The sequence below is a fragment of the Topomyia yanbarensis genome, chromosome 3 (assembly GCF_030247195.1).
Source record: "Topomyia yanbarensis strain Yona2022 chromosome 3, ASM3024719v1, whole genome shotgun sequence".
Taxonomy (NCBI): Eukaryota; Metazoa; Arthropoda; class Insecta; order Diptera; family Culicidae; genus Topomyia; species Topomyia yanbarensis.
This window is the reverse complement of record NC_080672.1, coordinates 166702149-166724442: the sequence shown is the minus strand read 5'-3', so window position 1 is coordinate 166724442 and position 22294 is coordinate 166702149. Positions and strand designations below refer to the sequence as shown.

At 39.6% G+C, this 22294-nt stretch overlaps 1 protein-coding gene across 1 annotated transcript; it reads right to left on the bottom strand.

Moving 5' to 3' along the window:
- Window positions 1–15340: 15340 nt before the first annotated feature.
- LOC131687365 (uncharacterized) lies at window positions 15341–20716 on the bottom strand. The gene has a single exon (XM_058971446.1). The coding sequence runs from the start codon at window positions 20714–20716 to the stop codon at window positions 15341–15343; it is 5376 nt and encodes a 1791-aa protein (XP_058827429.1).
- Window positions 20717–22294: the final 1578 nt, after the last annotated feature.

Below are 22294 nucleotides of genomic sequence, written 5' to 3'. Positions count from 1 at the left end.
TTGAAAACTACCAAAAATTGCTGTAGTTCGATGCAATTGAAAGAAAATATCCTCAGAAAATGGGATGGACCTATTAATATAGGACACAGTGAATAAAAAATACAGTAAAGACTCGTTTTTATCAGCCTCATGGTGTGTTTTAAGCTGACATTGACTAAATCGGGACATATTTTTTCCTTCCTTTTAATAAACTGAAGCTGTTAAAATATTCTTCCCTTCCCTTGATCTAGTCTGATAGCTATTTCTGATTATTTAATATAAATTTCTTTTAAAAGGGCCTACTAGCGCAAATTAAAAAAATGTTTTTTTTTTGCCTTTCTCAATAGAAAGGTATTGCAATTGCTCTGAAAACCGACTTTTTAACGGAGGCCCGGAGGGCCGAGTGACATATACCATTCGATTCAGTTCGTCGAGTTCGGCAAATGTCTGTGTGTGTGTATGTATGTGTGTATGTATGTATGTGTGTGTGTATGTGTGTGTGTATGTGACCAAAAATGTCACTCATTTTTCTCAGAGATGGCTGAACCGATTTTGACAAACTTAGTCTCAAATGAAAGGTGCAACGTTCTCATAAGCTGCTATTGAATTTCTAATGGATCCGACTTCCGGTTCCGGAATTACAGGGTGATAAGTACGAACACGCAGAAAATGTCGATTTTAATAAATTCTGCAATGAATGTATAAAGGTGAAAAATTTTCCAAAATATGACCACAACTGCTTCGATTTGTAGTATTAGGTCACTAACATCCATTCAAAGTCTATTTGGCCACATTGGCCACCATCCTCGGTTCCGGAAGCCCCGGCGGAAGTATCTAAATTCAGAATAACAGTCACATCGGTTTCTCGGAAATGGCTAGACCGATTCGACTAAACTTGGCCTCAAATGAAAGGTATTGCGTCCCCGTAAATGGCTATTTAATTTCATCCCAATCCGACTTCCGGTTCCGGAGTTACAGGTTGTGGCGTGCGATCACATAGCAAATTGTGATTCAAACCGATACTCCGATGAAAGCAAAAAAGGTAAAAATTTCGCTAAAATGTCTCTCAAACAACTTAAATTTGCTGTTCTAGGTCACCGACGGCCAACCAAACTTTCGTTGACTACATTAACCACCATAGACGGTTCCGGAAGTGCCCGGGAAAAGCGGCCATCTTTCAAAATTTACGAACTCACATCAGTTTCCCGGAAATGGTTGGGCCAATTTTCACAAACTTAGTCCCAAATGATAGCTATAATATCCCCATAGATGTCTATAAAATTTCGTACGGATCGCTTATATGGTTCCGGAAATATAGACTAAACCGTCCGGTCACATATGAAATTCCCATATAAGCCGGAACTCAAATTTTTTTTCAAAGGGGGGACCTCATGAAATTTCAGAAATCGAATTCGTATTTTTGATGCCAAACATCTTTAAAATGCATGAAACGATTTTATGTTATCTCGAAAAATTTTTTTTTTTAAAATCGACTTTTTGGGACTTTGCCGATTTTGCAGCTTTTTTAGTTCAATATTACCGTGGCTGTTTTTTCTTTTTCAAAATTTTAGAACTCGAATAATGATTTATTTTCCTGTATATAGTTGTCATGTGATGTATAATAATAAAATGTAATATATGCATTTAAAAGCTTTTAATGAATATAAACAACGCACACATTCTCGTGATTCATGATTGAGAAAGGCACAATTGCACCGCTAGGTGGATTAAAATAGGTTTTTATTTTTGCATATTGGCATCTTTAAGATAAGAAAAATATGCACAAGAAAGTGCTTACTTAAATTCAGCCTTGCTTTGCTAGAGCCCATCAAATATATTTTCATATGGGACTGACAAAATCGGGGGCTAATCAAATGGGGTCTTCACTGTATTGTAATAAATAGGCAGTATTCGAAGGAGTTTCTTGTGGACGAGTGTAGAACGACTTTGTTTCTACTTACTTAGGGTCAGCGGCGTAGCTAGAAATTCGGTTTGGTGAAACCGTCATATTTGAAGTTTTAAAATGATGGAGAATTAATTTTTCAAAAAATAGTAACAGAGTTCGTTTCTTTAGCGAATTTGTTGAGACTATCATTTAAAACAGTTTTATTTGCAGGAATGAATACTACGTGTAGGGAATATATCGAGTTTTAAAATGATATTTACGAAATGTTTCTTAATCTATGTATTACCTTAAGCAACTTTTTATTGCGAGCTTCACAAACTCAAGCTTTGGTAAAATGCGCTCCCCAAAATTTTGCTGAGGTTTCGAACTAGATTTGATTGAAGAGTAAATTCTCCAAAATACTTCTTGGAGGATATAACGCCAAAGTTATCTTATCAGATGATGTGCTGTTTAACGTTTGTGAAATTCATCGAAGATACTAAACCTCTGGAATGGGCGGTTGCAAAATGATGTAATCTTGACCTTAAATTACTGTTTGCGTACATTTTTTCATATAATTGGTAACACAATAAAAACAAAAGCTCATCAAAATTGATCAGGACCTGCTAGAGTCGAACGGAAAACGCCATTTTCCATAAGTTTTCCTCTTCTTTCGGAAAGTGTTATTCTCGTTACTAATCATATTACGTTTTCGACTCAACTCTACGCATTCCCAAAAAAAGACATGTTCAGCAAATGTTGAATACTGTGCAATTTTTCGGTGTGCAGTTCTATGTTTCATGTTTCTGTGTTTCCAACTTCGCTTTTTATTAAAAACACCCTAATCCACATTACAGTACATCCATTCAAAAGTGAGCTCAATATGATAGGAAATCTGAGGATTATGATTGATTTCAGAGCTCTGGAATGAGTGTCTATTGGAATGTTTTCAGGCAGGTATTTGATATTGATGTGATTAGACTGTGAACTGTTAGATCAAGACCAATAAATCAGTTACAGGTCAAGATCCATCAATCCAATTGTTTTTTGGGTGAGTGGCAAGGGGTGGGGTTGAATCCTGAAGCCTTCTCTTGGCTACGCCGTTGCTTGGAGTGACTTAGAAACTTTGCAGTCTTCAGGTTCGCGCTAATGATTTTTTTTGCACTGATAAGTGATCAAGTTCCATGTAGACAACTTGGAATTGTTCGGCGGTTATTTCTGGTGATTGTAGATAGAAAAATGACATACAAAATTCGTTTTATCGAAATAATATTTGGCTAAATTAAATGCTTTAGTACTACATTGAACAATAAATAGGCGATAAAGGGTAAATCACAAGCTATAACTTTTAAAATATTCAAAATAAATATTTGATGTCTTCAGTAAAGTTATTCGCAAAAGCAAGAGCTACAAATTTGCTGAAGACATCATTTCAATACAATCACTTCCAAGAAAATTTATGAAAATATCTCACTCGAAAGTGGATTAATCAGCAAAAAATAATACCAAAAGAAAGGCCATATTACATCCATCAAATTTTCCGAAGATACTATTGACCTAAAATAAGCCGTTTTGGCGTTAAAAATAGATTGCCTGTTTTGGGTCTTATTTGTGGCTATGGAAAATGATAAAAATCTTTCGTCCATATTTAACGATAATTTTCTCTTTCGATAATAATCCGAATTCAACAATCTATAGCTCGTTCGAAAGGTATTCGTATAGGCTTCCAAAGATATATAGTGTTTATCTATGTCGTTAATTTCGGCAGATAATTTAAAAAAAACTGCAAAAAACACCATTTTTACAATTTCAAACATTCATATCTTGGAAACTAAACATCAGAATCAAAAACAAATTAATAGCGTTCTGTCTGGGTCTTGAAAGTTTGAGCGAATTCTATACATTTCTTTTATAAGAAATGTAAAACCGTGATAAAACATTTCGTAGCGAAACTTAATCTATTCCGGCAAACTTCGTAGCCGATTGTTAGTCTCCAGGAGCATAGTTGAAATCTGTATACATTTTTCGCGACCTGTCAAGCCACTCGTACATTCACGCTCTACTGAAAATCAAACATGTCTCAGACTGGTTAGCTTCCAAGCATCCATGTTTGGTCTCGTGACATATCATGGAATCTAAATGCGTCACCGGTCTTGAGACTGCTCATGAGAATAACTTACCTGTCGTATGCAAGCGGTACCGGTCACAAAGTTTTCGAACCTGTAAAATGTTGAACATTTTGTGTTGGTTTGCTAGTTTCACCTGTATCTTATGCATGTTCGTTGAAGTACGCTACAATTGCAGTTAAATGAAATGGTAGGTAGACGCTATATGAATTGAATCATTTGGATTTTTTAAAGTTTGGAAAATAAATGTTGGCTGTTATTGCGAGTTGCTATGAATTGATAATCAAATGTTTTGGACATTTCAACGCACATTGGGAAGTAAATTCGTCAAAATGGAACCTTTTTTCAGTTTTCACGCATTAATAAGGTTCGATGTTGTTGGGGTTTCCCCGCCGCCTACTTCAATTTTCAATACCACTATCGCCTAACACTCTCCAAAATATTGATTTTCAACTCCAACTAACTCGTAATAACATCCAACATATATAGGGTGTTGAGCCCATTTTCGTCATGTTTCTATTATCATCATACCCATTTGAAGCCGTTGGTTAGAGCATAGGGGCACTCGATTCGAGTTTTCGTTGCGTTCAAACACGAGAATTTCACTGTTTTCAGCGCAATTGTGTTATTGGTTCTTAACACCGAAGCACAGCTGTTGGTGTCATTTTTTTCGCATTCCATTGATTGTAGGCTGAGAAATTAATGAATTAGTGAGGCTTAGTATGGTGAAAATAGGCACTTTACCCTATGCGAAAATTTAAAAAATGCCCAAAACGATTGATTTTCAACTCCTAGTAACTTGTAAAAAACAAAAGTTGAGAGAAAAACAATTGTCTTATTTATTATCTTTCCGATTATCTGCCAATGCACGGTATTTATTGTTTTTCCTATTTTCAGTACCGGTTCTTTGCCGACATGTCACATAACAATCAAACCTTTTTTTCTATTTTCGTTACCGTTCGAAAATGAATGATAAATGTCACACCTCAGTGAATGTACAGTGGCTTGACAAACCAGTTTTGTTTTGAAACATGTACAAATTTTATGACCATGACATTTTCCAGCTGTGTACAGGAGATTACATGGCTAGTGTTATATGCTCCTGCTAATACTGAGAATCAGTCCTGATTGGGACTCGAACATACGACGGCTAGTTTATGAGACTAGTGCCGTACCCTCTAAACCAGACCAAGGCAAAAATAAAATGAAAATACGATCGTAAAAAGCCATTAACCCCGGTGCTCCAATGAAAATCAGTTGAGTGGAAATACAATAGCATCCACGTAAAGTAAAACTCTCTAGCAACACAACTGGAAAACACCTACCAACAATTTGTGCTGGTTCATTGACATGCTGAAACTACCCACTTTTAGCTTGTAACGCAGGGCTGAAAACAGATCCTGGATTGCTCCACTATAGATTGAGTGTGGCTGTTGCCTCCATGCTGCATTTTAACTACAGTTTTGTGTTTCCCATTTTCCAGTACACATATTCACAGACCACGGTCGTAGCATGGAGCATGGAGAAGTTTTCAATGGAAATGCTTTTTTCGCAGCAACAAACCGGCGAAGCATGGAAGTGTATACGTTTAGCTTGACGTGTGGGATTCTCGGAGGTCCGGAAGATCAACCGGAAAACAAATATTGTTTGTGCAAAAAAACGTCAGTATCATTCTATCGTGTGTAACTATGGCATGTATGATATAGTATCGCAAAATTCACTATTGGTTGGAAACTTTTCGCAATAGAGCTGAGCTCAGGATAGCCGTTTTGTTTCAAACTAAAGTGCAAATTCGACTGCAATGTTCTGCTACACAACATCTTACATCGGAAAACTAGTGTTATAATTACTCTAATTATTTACGTACAACAACGAGAACTACACAAAAATACCCGGGACATTCTAAAGTAAACCCTGTTCACCTACTTCCGTTTGACATTTGAAAAGAATGAGAACTCGTTTCCGAATGCCTTTTTCACGCCCAGTCTTGTTGACTTGTGTTGTGCCGTTCTACTTTCACATCGTTGTCCATCTCGTTGGAACCGGTCCTGACGGGAGTATCACGACCGCGGTGTCGAGTAGACATGTTTATCTAAAAAAGAAATCTAGAGTCAACTGGGTGCAAAGCTGCGGAAGAGGAAGCGGAACCAGAAACGAGTGACCTAGAATTGGATGAGCAATAAATCCTGGATGCAAAGCAGTAATGCTGATGTTGCAGTTGTTTGCAGGCCCTCCAATGGAGCGCATCCTCGTAGGAATATTTCAACAGACTGGTATTCAAATGTAAAAACAATTAAGCGGGGAAATCCTCAAAATCCAGAGCCCGTGATCTCGTTTTGTGGAAGGTTTAACTGAGAAAAATAAGGGAGATACAAGAATAAAACTCACGCAATGTTGTGTTTGACTTGTATGGAATTGGTGTTAGAGCTGTACTGAATAGTTTTATTTAATTTATTTGTTAATCAATTCAAATGTTTTTCTATTTATTTATTTATTTTGTTTACTTAACTGATTGTTTTAGTCTAATTACACTAGCTTATAGCATTTCTGAACTCAATGAGCTTGTGGTCATTTTCAATGTAAAATGTAAACCGAAAATGAAGTCAAAAAACCTAAAGCCGAACAGTTTTGAAGTCACAGTAAAAAAATGAATGTACTTTCGGTCGTTTGAAGATTCTATTTTAGTGCGACTAATGGTTCAAACGTTTTTAATGCGTTTGTTGAACTTTTTATTATTTTGTTTATCATTTTTACATTTCTTGAAAGAGAAACGATCCCTAAAGCCCTGATGGCCGAGTTTCATATACCAATCTGCTCAGCTCGACAAATTGAGACAATGTTTGTGGGTGTATGTATGAATGTATGTATGTATGTACACAAATGTCACAAATTATCTTAGCAATGGCTGAACTGATCTCAATGAAAGTAGTTTTAAATAAATGGTATAACGTGACAATTTGTCACTATTATTTTTATTTTTAAATATTGCTTATTGCTTTGAAAGTTGGATTTTTGATGCACTTTGCTATCACACTTTTTTCACGGTTGCCAAATGAAATGATATGAAATCGACAAAAAATAAACTTTTCCCATCAAATTTATTGTAAAAACCGGGATACTGGCAGCCATGCTAACGTTCCAGCTACTAAAAGTAAGAAGAAGTTTGTTTTTGACACTTTTCTATGTCAATAATTTGTCAGGTCGAAGGAGTTGCACTTTTGATCACACTTTTGTATCATCACACTTTCATACCGTGCAGTTCGATTTGGTGGGAACTGTGCAATACGTTGTTTACTTTCTGCGATATGGGTGGTTTTGTCAAAACACAACATGTCTACACACCTAGAAAAAATAGTGTAAATTTACGTCTCCTGACCATGACATATACGAGCATCAAAAATGACTTAGTTTTACGTTTGATTTTAATTTTACATGACGTTTAAATTCGTAAATCATGTAATTTTATTTTATGTCATTGTGCATGTAAAGTATATGTTTCATGTAAAATTAAATGGAACACGGTAATGTTCTGTCATTTCGTAAATTACGGTTTGTTGAATTGTGTCATGTTTGCAATTACGTCAACGATAAAATTCAGATTTTTTTGGTGTGTATACATATAACTTGTGCACGAAGCAGTGCGCATATATTTAGGCTGTGAACCATTTGGTGAAATTTTAACTTTTAGTTAAAATCTGACACTTCGAAAGTTATTTGCAAAATAACCCTACTCTGGAGCATGGTTAAAATTGACAGAGCCATAGTTAAATTTGACAGCTCGATGGTTAAAATTTTTCCCATGATGCAGAATAAAAAGGTGGAAACATTTTCTGTACCTAATTGAGGTTGTCAATATTTTTCAATACAAAATTAAGGGATGAAAATGGAAACGCTAACGTGTTGTGTTAAGATTTGTTTGAGTTATTTCAGGATGTGGATGTTTACTTTTCGTGGCTATGACTGTCATACTTAATGTAATAAGAAAAAAAAAACTAATTTTAAAATATCGACAAATGTTCACACCTCTACCAATTTGTGGTCATCGCAGCTGTCAATTCTAAATAACTATCCATATGTCAACTTTTGAAATGGTTCGCTCTCTCGATTAAATTTTTCCATTCAAGAGAAAATAACTTTCGAACTGTCAAATTTTAACTAAAAGTTAAAGAAAATCGCCAAATGGTTCACAGCCTTAGTAAGCGTTAGGATTGCGATTACAGAGGACCTTTCTAACAAGCTATAGATTGTCAACATCCGTTCACCAGCGGGGGAGATATTAAACATTACACAAATTTCCAATAAATAAAAATGAGACCGTTACGTACAACGTGTTGCTGTATTGGGGTTCTAGGGGAAAAATTAAACCGATTTTGAACATCGGGATATGAAAACGCATCTGCGTTTTTCGAGGCACTGGATTTTGGAAACATTTCGTGAATTATCAATAATAAGTAAACTTTTTCTCAAAAATTTATATGTAAGTTCATTTCAAAGCGAATTTTTTCAGAGTTGATGTATGTACCTACCTCTTGGATTAAGCATTTCGTACAGCCGTCAAGTAGATGTTGAGTGGAATATTAATTCTCCGATCACCAAGTAATCCACATAGTAGTGAGATACTAGATTTGTCATATTCATACTATACCGGCATCACCGAGAGCAACTGTATTTTTTAATCCCAAAGTTCTAGTGAAAATTTGGGTTCATTTTCAAGATTTAGGTTATACTGATCATGGTGCAAAAATTACCAGTTGCATTATTTACAATAAGGATGTGAGGAATCAAAATATCGCATAGTATATTCAAATAAGGTCACGGCACTAACCATCATTTGCAATTCCACTCCCCCCTTTCTTACTCAACCATTGTATACGACCATAAAACAATTGTTTTTTGTGTTGAATTGATTGCCGCAAATTGGTAATTAGATTTGAATTGATCGTGCGAATTGTCAATTCTCCACCCTCATACATAATACAAAAGTCATTCACTCAGACAAGACCATGCGTATGTCCCACACGCATTAAAGACCCATTGGATTCGTTTCCTAGTTGGTCAAATAAACACTAAACAAACAAATAAATTAGTTTGCTCAGTTTAAAGAAATGTCAGCTCGATTGGCATCAACCGGCGGATACGTGTTCCCTTACAATGCCATCAAATGAAAGTACATTTAAAATTACATACGACAAAGTATTTGCAATTCAGAATATAACGAAATCAAGATTGCTTAATTATTTGCATTTAAAAAAAGATCGGAAAAAATAGTTGCATAACCAAGGTGGTTCATTTTCAAAGATAGCACTGCTGATGAATCACTTTCTAAAAATTGGTGATGAGGGACGCGGACGAAAATAACTGACCACCGCCAATTTAAAAACATGTATAAAGTTATTGTTAGAAAACTTTTTTACCGATAAGTTCTCCATCATACAATCACATTCAATATACCTCTTTTCACTCTATGCTTTTGCTGACAATATATGACACAACATTTTTTTCAGTGTATATTTATTCCGTATAGAAGCATTCATTTCCTATAACTCGTTCTCAGATAGTTTTGATGTATAAAATAGAGTAATCGAACAAAAAAAAAAGAAAATGATACACGTAGGAACATCTACGCCCTTTTTAAAAATTGATCTTTAGTCAAAATGATTTCATTGACTGAGAAAAATGTTTAGGCTTGCATACCGGTGAAACGTGTAAAGTTTCATCGAAATCTAAAATACTCGGTCACAATTTTAAAGATTTTCAGACAGATCTTCGTGGAATTCCTCCATCTCACTGTTAGGTGGATTAAGCCGGTTTTTAAAGAAAAAATATGCTTTGGTGTCAATAGCTTCCACTTTAGCTGCAGCCGATTAATTAAATTATTTGTTCAATAACGAAAATTAACATATTCGGAAACTTTAGCAGCGCGGTTCGAATCATTATTGTAATCAAATCCACTCTTTTCAGGGTTGTATAATTAAATAAGGAATTTATTTAGGGTGTCGAGCCTGTTGTCGCCATGTTTCTATTATTACCCTACCCATTTGAAGCCGTCGGTTAGACCAGCGTCTGCCTTCTTTGTTCAACAAGCGTCATTTTGCACATTTCGATAAAAACGATTTTTAAAGTTTGAGATTGAATATCTTGAAACTTATAAATTAGAGGCTGAGAGCAAGAGTAGGTTAAAAATTCACTGCGAGCAAAAACGGTATACGTTTTATTAAGAGCAAAACCGGTTAAAGTACCAGTCAGAGCAGAAATGGGATAAAAAAAACCTTAGCGCAAAAATGGGTTAAAAAGATATAGCACTTTTGCCCTGAGATGAAAAATATTCCATTTTTATCCTAAGAATGGTTTCAGAAACTCACGATTTCTAAAATTTACTAAAATTTCATTATCCACAAGTTCGAATAAGAAATATCTGATTCTTTTCTTAGCGCAAATATTCTATACCAGTCTTGCCCTGAAAAATTTTGTCGACCCACTTTTGCCTGAGGTTGTGATGAATCTAACCTACCATTTCTGATCTAACAGAATATTTTAACCCACTTTTGCCTATTGTGCGAGTTTTTACTAAAAATGTAAACAAAAGTCGCACTCACACGTGTCATAGGTGTGTACTGATAACAAAATTTGTATGGCGTGTCATAATCGTGCATGGGATATTTTCCATAGAAAAAATCATCAATTATTAAGTTTTATTCATATCTTTGGCTTCATTTGGTCTATAAAGAATCGGTGAGATGCATTTTGAAGGAAATGAGTCAGGGAATCAAGAAAAATAGTAATTTTTGGTTACAGTGTTGCCAAATATGCTATATTTCCAGTTGAAAACTTAAACTGCATTTTTCTCACAATTCGTGTATTTTTGTTTTGAAAATGATTATGCCACTGTGTTCCACAGATGGTTTTACACATAAAAACATCTTATGTATCAAAATAATTTGAGCCAATCCCCAGACACAGTTATTTGAAGCAAAGAATTGAAAATTTCGCAGCATATTTCTCACTATATCTCAGCAGAATATCAAGATTCTGAAAACGCCGCTTTGTAGAGATTTTTTAGACAAGCAATGCGGCATATCTAACTCAGTTTACCATAAAATGGCGTTTGCCATAAGATAGCACAACAGCGACGAGTTTGTACGCGTCCCATTGTTTGTAGTCCGAGTAATTAATGAATCAGTGAGGCACCCTCCTTAGTATGGTGAAAATAGGCACTTCACCCTATTTGAATATTTTTGTTACAGATAGCAACTGTAATTTCTAAATTTCATTTACTTGCAAAAATATCGATCGGAACCGTCATCGGGGGTTATTTTACGCCAAAACTAAAGAATGATCTTTAAGGTTCTAGTTCAATTTTAACGTTATATTTTGACAAAAGCCAAACATATTTTTATTTGCCGGTTCAACAGAAAAATAAAAAATTGGATATAGGTTTTTGAAATTCCTAAAATAAACGCAAAAACATTGTAACTTAAATTCTCTTGGAAAAGTGTGATATACTAATCAAATTATTAGATAAGAGGATAATGATAACGTAAAATTAACCTGGCAATGTAATGCAATTTGATTCTAAATCAAAGCAGATTTTTATTAGCGTACTAGTTTGACTGTTTTGAAAAATAACTGTAATCGATAATTTGCAAGTTGAGTAGTGCAGTTGCTATATATCAAACATATAAAAACTATCGTTTCTAGATGTATTTAAACTATGTGTATTGAAGTAATTTGTTGTGGAAAGACAGAAAGGGCAGCGGAGAATAATTCTGCAGTGTAGGCGAATGACCTTATGGTTAAAACCCTACTAAACAAAAAGGTCTTCAGTATATTGGAAATCGATATCTCATAAAAGATGGATGAACTGGTCTGATTATTAAATATAACAGTACCACTCGCATTTTTGTTGGAAAAGTCTTTGCACTCCGGAACACAGTTAAAACTTACTAAAACGAGGTTGTCTAATTCGTAAGGCTCTATGAAACAGTATATCATGAAGAGCGTTTTTTTCGGCTTGCTGTTTTCCATTATAGGACTTATTTACTCTCCAAAACAGGGTTTTTGTTTTTGTACATACCCTTTTATTTTTACGGGCATGACATTCATTTGCATTCACACATAAACAAACATATAGCATAGTCCATTACAATAAATCAAAAAGTTAACGTGATTTTGAAAAAAAAGCTATTAGTCCTAAAGTTCCCCCCTGTGTGTGCGACTTTACGCCAATTTTTAGTTCTTTATATCTCATGTTCAATCTTGTTTCCCTAAAGTTCTTTTCACTGACTTTGACCATATGTAAAACATCAAACAGTTTTAAATTTGAAGTTGTGTGATCGTAGTTCTTGAGTGTAATGTACAAAACATTCTATTTTTGGCGACAATATCATTGCAAATTTTCACGAGTGAAACAATATTAATCACTCAAGACTATATACTCATTAGTACTGGAATATGTTCATTGTTTCGATAGATAAATATGTTTTCACAAATCGTATTGCCCGCTCGTGTAGTAAGCATTTTTAATATAACCTTAGTCGTGTATTTTATGCTACCCATTAATTTTTTGCCTTTCTCATATAGTCCGGCAATGCAATCTTGTAACATACATTAGTCAACTTTTGTCTTTTTAGAAAGTCGCCTGCGGATCCACTTCCCAAGACAAACAAAATAAGTTAAACATTTTAAAAATCAGTCATGCGTGTACACATCCAACTAAAATTCTTCCTAAAAATATTTAGAGGTACATATCTTTGCACATGACATGAAAACCCTTTCTGTTTGATCCATATACCAAGCTACAGGTTGCGGTTGTGCCGCAAATGGCAGACATCAAACATTTCCCTTTTCTTCTATTCTAAGTGACGAATGAAATTGAAATGGATTGAGTAGGGTCGTTGGTGTTGCAACATAATTTCATCCGCATGGATATCAAATTTGCATGCCAATTTGATTTGAGCTGGTCTATATAAAAGATGAAATAAGTAAGAGATATTAAACCATGAAAATCCTAGAATGAATAAACCTTTTGTAAAAGTGACGCCACCCGACGTGATCGTAATCAACTACACGCATATAGGTAAAAACCATTAAATATTCGTATATTCACGCGTTTTCTTGCTATGCGATGGAATACTGTAGCATTTTTCAGCTAAATAAATGCAGCGTCGTTCGATCCCGAAGCGTGTAGTTAACTCGGTCTGTCCATAGATAGCTAGGGTTTAATCTAGGGTTCGGCAAGGTTGCGTAATTACCGCAACCGCACAAGTACTGTTTCGTTTCACCATGAAAATAAAATAAATTTGTTGTAAATTTCTATTCGTTGTTTTCGAGGTAACTTAGATCAGTAAAATATTTTTATCGATGTTGTCGATAGATGCTGCACATGTTTAGGATATGGATTATTTTTTGTAACGATGAATTTGTTAGACCGTCTTGAACATTACTGAAAAAAATCTCTATTGATCAAAGTTACGCCAGTGATCAAAGGTTCACTGCTTTATGGTAATTACTTCATCTGTTCCGCGAATTTTACGGTGTAGCAGGGATTTTTACCGCAGTTTCAGTAATTCGTCCTTAATAGGACGAATACATAATGAAAATGATGATGATGATGAATTCTGTGCCTTTATCTGTGAATAATAATGTTCGCGCGCGCGTAATACCGGGTTCTTCGGACACTTTGAGACACTAATTTTCACTACTGAAACCACTTTAATTTTATTGCGCGAACGAAAAACTAATTATAATTAACGGAGCAAAAAGACGATCCTATCGTCACGGTGGTTTATTTGATCTGATCTTTCTTCTGCCTATAGTACATAGATCGGCCGGCCGGCTACCGGGTCAAGCACGATAGCAAAAGGCCTTTTCGCACTCGAACATTCACTACCTGCACTCGTAGAGTGAAACAGACCAAAACTTTATACGGGAGAAAGCGAGAACGTTCTGATCGCGACGTGTGGATCACATTGGGGATGATCAAGTTTTTCTACCCTATTATTTAATCTCTCGCTCGAACATATGCCGGCCGCCTTGGAATCTCAAGGATTCAAATATAATTGCCTCCTACTCTAACTACTGCTAGACAAATTCAATTTTTCTAGTTTGTTTTGATTTCAAGTTTCTACTGCTACTGTATATATAATATTATAATTTACTGCTACTGCTGGGAACGTTGACCGTGACCTAATTTCGATGCGGGTTATATACTATTGCTGATGAAGTCCTAGTGACCTACTTTTTACGATGGCTATATACTGCAACTGCAATGATGATCTTGACACCGTAAATCAGCTGATTTTCTTCGTGCTGTGTCTGGATGCCGATTTAGTGTTTTGACTAGTGTTTTTTCGATCGGTGACATTAGTGTTGTTGCTTCTCATATTGCTATACTGGAACTACTGTTTGCATTTTCACCGCTTGTTCGCAGATGTGTATATTTCTTTTTACTGGAACGGTTGATCGTCGATGTTGGATGCGTTTTAAGCTTTTCTCATGGATACTGATGGACGGATGGACTGGTAGACTCGATTGGATGAATTAACGATTGTGTTGGTTCAGCGACTAAGCCGCCGACTGGCTGATGTCGTCCTTGATGGTACAGCGGACCTGTGCCGCCGGCTGGCTGGAATCGTCTTCGAAAGTGCAGCGGATCTGTGCCGCCGACTGGCTGATGTCATCTTCGATGGTGATGATACATGCTGGGATAAAAAACGGGTGCTTTTTAAAAGGTAAAATGATACAACGAAGTGACTTCCCTGGAACGGAGGCCCTACGGCCTCCGCGGTCACCCCTTGGTGACGATGAACTCCATCTGTCGTGCTGATTGAAGACAACATCTCGACGGTAGACCTGGGCAGATTGATCTACGATGATTGCGACGAAGCTACTACGTTGGTGAAACCGCCTAAGCGAGCTGGCCATGCTCGTTGACGACCTCGGCATAGAGCGGGAAGGTAGAATTGCGCAGTTCTTCCTTCGGAAATGGTTCTGCTGGTGTCGTACCTCGAAATAACCAAGCGTGATACTTGAGTTAGTATTAATTCTAACGTGGCGCGGCCGTAAGCACGCGCTGGCGTCGAGCGCCGCTGCTGTGGTTGAACGGTCAACCGAACTGGAACATTTTGCACGAACAGATGCACAAGGCATGCATGACAACCACCACCGAAAACAACACAGTTACCTTTTCTCAGATGAACGGCTTGAATAAGCGTTCGGAGCGACGGGTCTACCAGACGCTCAAGGATGTATAATGACTGAGAAAGAGAATTCAATTAGCTTTTTGAAAGTTCAAGAAATGCATAACTTAACTGGTGTGCGGAGGCCTCCTGGCCTCCGCCGTTGGAGGAGTCTAGTTCTCCTCGGTTGATGAAATGAAGTTATCGCGGATGGGTAGCACGCAAATCTTCGAGATCGCTCGTTTATAACTACCATCCTTCGTCTGTACCTTGACGACTCGTACGTTTTGATCTGGTCCCTGCTGAATCTCCGTCACTCGCGCTAGTTGCCATTTTAACGGAGGTAGATTCTCTTCCTTGAGAACAACCATAGTGCCTACACGTATGTTGTCTCTTTGCCGTGTCCACTTTGTCCTGTTGTGAAGATTCGACAAGTACTGTGTCGACCATTTCTTCCACAAATGTTGCGTGAACCGCTGCGTTTTTTGCCAAGCCGAGAGGCGGTTTTCTGGTATCGCTTCAAGATCGGGTTCTGGAATTGCTGTCAGAGGTCGCTGTACCAGGAAATGTCCCGGTGTTAGTGCTTCGTAGTCGTCTGGGTCGTTACTAACTGGGGTGAGCGGTCGTGAGTTCAAAATCGCCTCGATCTGAACCAAAACCGTTTGCATTTCGTCATACACTAGAGTGTGCAAGCCGATCGAACGTTTGAAAAGCGTCTTGAAGGATTTCACCGCGGACTCCCACAGCCCGCCGAAGTTTGGTGAACGTGCTGGAATAAACCGGAACTCTATTTTGTCGTTTGCTGCCTCTTTTGTGACAGCGTTCTGGAACTGTTGGCTGTGAAACAGTCGGCGAAGTTCATCCAGCTCCCGTTTTGCACCGACGAAATTCTTAGCATTGTCACACATAATCAAATCGGGTCTACCACGTCGAGATGTAAATCGCTTCAACGATGCCAGGAAAGCTTGTGTGGTGAGATCTGAGACTATCTCCAAGTGCACTGCCTTGGTGACTAGGCAAACGTAAACTGCGACAAAACATTTTACAGGCTGGCAACGTCGATGCGGATAGACCAAAGAAAATGGTCCACAGTAATCGACTCCGACTCTTCGAAACGGTGAATAGGGAGTTACTCTCTCGGGTGGAAGATCTGCCATGATCTGATCCTGTGCCTTGGGTCGTACTCGAAAACAAGCGACGCACTCGTGGATTACCTGCCGTACCAGGTTTCTGGTGTACACTGGCCAGAATTGCTCTCGCATAGCCGAAATCAACAGCTGCTGTCCCGCATGGAATAGCTTTCGATGGTAGTAAACAACTACGATTTTTGTCAGCGGGTGATGAGGGTCAAGAATATACGGATGCTTGCGATTCGTTGACACAGCTGCATGCCGTAACCGGCCGCCTACGCATAGTATGCCTTCCTTGAGAATCGGCTTTAGTGAAATAATGCGCGACGAATCTCGCACGTGGGGTTGCTTGGACAAATCGGCAAGTTCCTGCGGAAAGCTTTCTTGCTGAGCTAGTCGCACTAGCATTTGTAGTGCCTCATCGAGTTCTGATGTCGTGATGGGACTGTGTCTTCTGCAGTTGCGATTGACTGCTCGAGCGTTGAATCGGAAACGGCGAATGTAAGCCGTAATACGAACTAGCTCCGACAGTGACGATCGTAGTTTGAAAATCTCACTGGGAGTGGTTGTCTGGAGTACCAACGTTGTGGACTTTTCCTCCAAATCTGCTGACTCGATGTTTTCCTCCCATATCTCCTTGATCTCAGGTCGATACGCTTCTTCCAATAACAGCCAGTGCGGTCCGTCAAACCAAGCATGTTGGTACTGAAGCTGCGCTGGGGTCATCCCACGGGAGATTATGTCTGCTGGATTTTCTACACCTGCGACGTGATTCCAGGTGCCGTCCTTCGTGATGTGCTGGATCTCGGAAACTCGATTTGCGACGAACTGCTTCCATCTTGACGGTGACGATGATAACCAGCACTTAACGATCATCGAGTCTGTCCAAAAGAACGATTTTGCCGAAATGCGGAGACTCTGTACGACCTTTTCGTACAAATGAGCAAGCAAAAGCGCTGATGATAATTCCAAGCGGGGTATAGACTGCCTTTTCTTCTTCTTCTTTAGGTTTTCAAGCGGAGCAACCCGCGACTTCGACGTCAAAAGCCGCACAGCTACGGACCCAGCCTCTGTAACTGTTCTAATGTACACGCAGGCTCCATACGCTAACTCGGATGCGTCACAGAATCCGTGAATTTCCACAGCTGCACTGCTGCTAATACTTCCAACCCACCGGGGGACCGAGAGGCTATCCAAACCGGCTAGGTTTCTCCTATATTCGTGCCAATTCTCTTGTAACTCTGCAGTCAGCGGTTCATCCCAAGAACACTCCTGCTTCCACAATTCTTGGATGAAGATTTTCGCTTGGATGATGACTGGCCCCACGAGCCCTAGGGGGTCAAACAATCGCGATACGTCTGATAGTACTGTGCGCTTGGTAATTACCGCAGCAGAGCTCCAGACCGGGGTAGTGAATCGAAAGCGATCGGTACTGGGTTCCCAGACAAGTCCTAGCGTTTTGATAGTTGAGCTAGACGAGTCTAACTCCAGAATCGAACGGTCGTCTCTTAAGTGTTCAGGAACATTTAGTAGCAGCTCTCTGTTGTTAGAATTCCACTTGCGTAGTGAAAACCTAGCTGACTCCAGCAGCTCGACCAGCTGCTGTATCAGCTTCTTTCCGTCCTCCACGTCGTCTACACCTGAGAGCATATCATCCACGTAGAAATCCTTCTTCAGCACCTTAGCAGCTTCTGGGTGCATTTCTGCTCCTTCTTCCGCCAAACTTCGCAGACATTTCGTGGCCAGATACGGTGCAGACGCGGTTCCGTACGTGACTGTGGTTAGCTCGAACGTACGGATTGGCTCTTCTATAGAATCTCTCCATAAGATTCGCTGTAGGGATTGATCCGCTACCTGTACTCGAACCATTCGATACATCTTGGCGATATCGGCAACAATTGCAAATCGGTGCGTACGAAAACGTAGCGTGATGCTGAGGAGATCTTCCTGAACAACGGGACCGACCATCAAGCCGTCGTTCAATGAAATTCCTGTTGATGTACGACAGGAAGCGTCGAAAACTACTCGGAGTTTCGTGGTGGTGCTGTCCGGCTTCAGAACAGCGTGATGCGGCAAATAATACTTCTTGCCTCCGTCGATATCCTCGATCACCTCCTTCATATGCCCGAGAGTTAGATATTCGTGGATGAATTCAGAATATACCGTCTTCAGGTCTGGATTAGCTGCGAATCGCCGTTCGAGTCCCATGAACCGCTTAAGTGCTATTGCCTTTGAATCTCCCAGTTTACTGATAACATGTTCCTTTTTTGGTAGTGTTACAACAAATCTACCACTCTCGTCTCTCACGGTAGTCTGCTCGAAGAACTGTTCGCAGGATGATTCTTCTACAGAATTAATGCTGGTGGTACGACAAGTCTCCAGATCCCAAAATTTAGTAAGCTGCTCTTCGACCTCCGCTGTCGAGCATACGTGAACCAGTGAGCATGGTCCGCCGCTTGAACTGTTAGGAATGCGTCCCGAAAGTATCCACCCAAACACCGTATTCTGCAGAGTCGGTCCTGATGGTGTTGCTCTCTGTCGCTCATTCTTCAGCAAGTCCATGTAATACTCCGCCCCTATGATCAAATCAACTGGGCCAGGCTCGTGGAAACCGGGGTCGGCTATCAGAGTAGAATCTGGAAGATCCCACTCGGCAGGATTGCAACTCGTCGTCGGCAAAAGAACAGTCAATTTCGGTAGTACATGGAACTGCATTTCTTCGGTGAAGGATGATATAATCCTGGATCTGGGACTGACCTCTGCACTGATTAATTTGGTGGAAACTGATCGAGATGAACCGATTCCTTGAACTGACAAATATGTAGGGGATTCATGAAACTGCAGCTTATTCGCAAAACTTGCTGTCATTAGACAGTGCTGAGAACACGAATCTAGCAGGGCTCGTGCGAGCGTTGTTCTGCCAAAACGGTCCTTGATTGTCACGAGAGCGGTTGACAGGAGTATGTTGTGTGTTGGTGTGATGGGAAGTGCAACATAATTTTGACTTGTGGTGGGTGTGGTTGTGGTTGGCTGTGTGTTGTTTGTGCGCTGCGAGTTGGCAGTATTAGTGTGTATGTGTTGGTTCGGATTGTGTTGCTTAGTCTGTGACTGTCTCGGTTGCGTGTCTTGAGACGGAGGTTTCGGCTGCGAGTGTGGAACGGAGGATTTGGGTGCTCCATGTAGCATGGAGTGGTGCTTCTGTTGGCAATGACGACAGACCCCTCTCTCGCAGGAACTTGAATAGTGTCCAGGACGCAGACAGTTACGACACAACCTGTGCTTAGCAACAGCTTCGATGCGCTCCGAAACCTTCATTCGTTGAAACATAGCACACTGGGAAGGAGGATGCCACGATTCACTGCATAATGTGCATCTGTTCGACGTCTTCACAACAGTGTGACAGACGGTTGATTTAGAAGAACGATGATCAATGGTCTGGGATTTTGCAGGAGCGACTGATTGGAGAACATCACAGTGGTTGCGGAGAAAACTGAGAAGGGCTGCATATGTGGGAACCTCCTTCGCGTTGTGGTGAGTTTCCCGCTGGCGTAGCGTAATAGAATCGAGCTTGGAACACACCATATAAGCGAGAATGGTGGTCCACTCCGAAGTGTTCTGACCTATCTTGTCCAACATTTGGAGATTTTTCTCAAAGTCGCTAATGAGTTGATTGAGTTTATCGTAGCTCTCCCTTTTGAGACCTTCAATGGCAAAAAGTGCATCTAGGTGAGCCTTCACGATGAGTTTTTTGTTCTCATAGCGGTTCTCCAATATTTCCCACGCAACAATATAATTGGCGGCAGACAATCCTACTGAACTGATTTCTTGCAGTGCATCACCAGACAACGACGACCTCAGATATGTAAACTTATCCATATCAGTCAGCTGAGGATTGCGGTGAATCAGACTTTGAAAGGAATCGCGGAAGGTTACCCACTCAAAAATTTTGCCACTGAATGACGGCAGACGGATTTCAGGCAGCTTTACCTTCGAAAATGTCGCTACTTGGTGTGTACCAGAGCCATCATCTCCAGCAATCGATGATTGGTGTCCTCCCAACTGTAGTGGTGGTAAGAAATTCGGCAATAATGTCAACATCGATGCTTTAAGCGCATAAAAATGATCCTCAAACTCCTGCAATACTCGATCGTTCTCATTGTCCAGATGTTCCAATACCTCTTGCTTCACGTCTGGATCCGAATCGGCGTGTTTCGTCAATTCAGCGTCTTCAACCAACAACTCAAGCTTGCTACGAACTGCGAAATATTCCTTGTGAACCTCCTCCAGTCCTTGCATTCGCAGGCTGACTTGTCCGCCATCTCTGGCCTCTTCATAATGCTGGACAAAATGACGCACACCCTCTAAGGACCTTAAAAGCTGACGTTCCCGTTTCCGCAAGGATCGTAACTCGGTTGCCATTCTGACTCACAGCACTGCACTATACCATCAAATTTTAATCACGGATATTTCACAGCACTCTCCACTTTCACCAAATAAATTGACCGATCGACTCGACGTTCCACACTGTTACTACGCGAACCGAAATTGACAGTTACAGCAGGGAAAAACAAGGTGGAAAGCAACCAGCAAAGAAAATCCAGCGAAAATTCCGAGACCAACTAAAAATCAGGGACACACGTGCCAAGAAAAATACTCGCATAAACGCTTGAATAATTTATTAATCTAGCCAACCAACATGAACCAGACACCACATGCAAGTACGCCACCACAATCATGCACTCTACTCCCTGTAATTTCCGTTGGCTGTCTCCGTCCGATGATCTGCTGCGGCCGATCCAATTCTGCGATGTCGTCCAAAGTACCAGAACCGCACACTTCGCGATGGCGCCACAGCGTCTCTACGATGGCGTTGACCGGCGTCGAAAATGGCGATGCTATTTTTCCCGCACTGTTTCAATCCGCTTTCAGTACACTTTGGCGGTCTTGCTTTGGGGTCACAGCCCTCGTTAAAAGTTCACTGACCGCTTTTGTTTCTGAACTGTTCACCACGTTTTCTGTCTGTTTCGCAAAGTGTCCGAAAACCACTGCACTGATTCACTATCCGGTTCGAAGGACCAATGTTCGCGCGCGCGTAATACCGGGTTCTTCGGACACTTTGAGACACTAATTTTCACTACTGAAACCACTTTAATTTTATTGCGCGAACGAAAAACTAATTATAATTAACGGAGCAAAAAGACGATCTTATCGTCACGGTGGTTTATTTGATCTGATCTTTCTTCTGCCTATAGTACATAGATCGGCCGGCCGGCTACCGGGTCAAGCACGATAGCAAAAGGCCTTTTCGCACTCGAACATTCACTACCTGCACTCGTAGAGTGAAACAGACCAAAACTTTATACGGGAGAAAGCGAGAACGTTCTGATCGCGACGTGTGGATCACATTGGGGATGATCAAGTTTTTCTACCCTATTATTTAATCTCTCGCTCGAACAAATAACATTACAAGAAAATATAAATTGTTGAAAGTTATAATCTATAAACCTGAAATTTTCGTAAACTTTAAAGATAATCAGTTAATCTGTCACTACGGAAAACCCACTCCAAAAGGATGAGGAAATATGAAAATTTGTTCTTGCCCACAACCTTTGAATTTTTTTAACATTAAATTGACATAAATTGTTTGTTCATTTTGATAGCGTATGGCGTTCAGCTTCATGTTCGAAAATAATTTCAGCTAAATGTGCACCGCTACTACGTTTACAAATCTCATTCACAGTCTATTATCAACCACCAAAGACACCTCGTCACGATACCAGCGTGCTCTCTGTTGCTACTCAAACCAGCGCAAAAAGTCGGGTTTCAATTTTTTCGAATCAGAACCCGACCCAAACCCGAGATATTAAAATTTGAAAAAGCCGAATCCAACCCGAGCCCGAACCCGATAATGTCAAAATTTAAAAATCCAAGCCCGACCCGAACCAGAAACTTTAAAATTTGAGAAACCCAATCTGAACCAGACTTGTTAGTGGGGAG

Excerpts from the sequence above, each read along its gene's own strand:
- LOC131687365 (XM_058971446.1), bottom strand. The coding sequence starts at position 20,716 with ATGGCAACCGAGTTACGATCCTTGCGGAAACGGGAACGTCAGCTTTTA.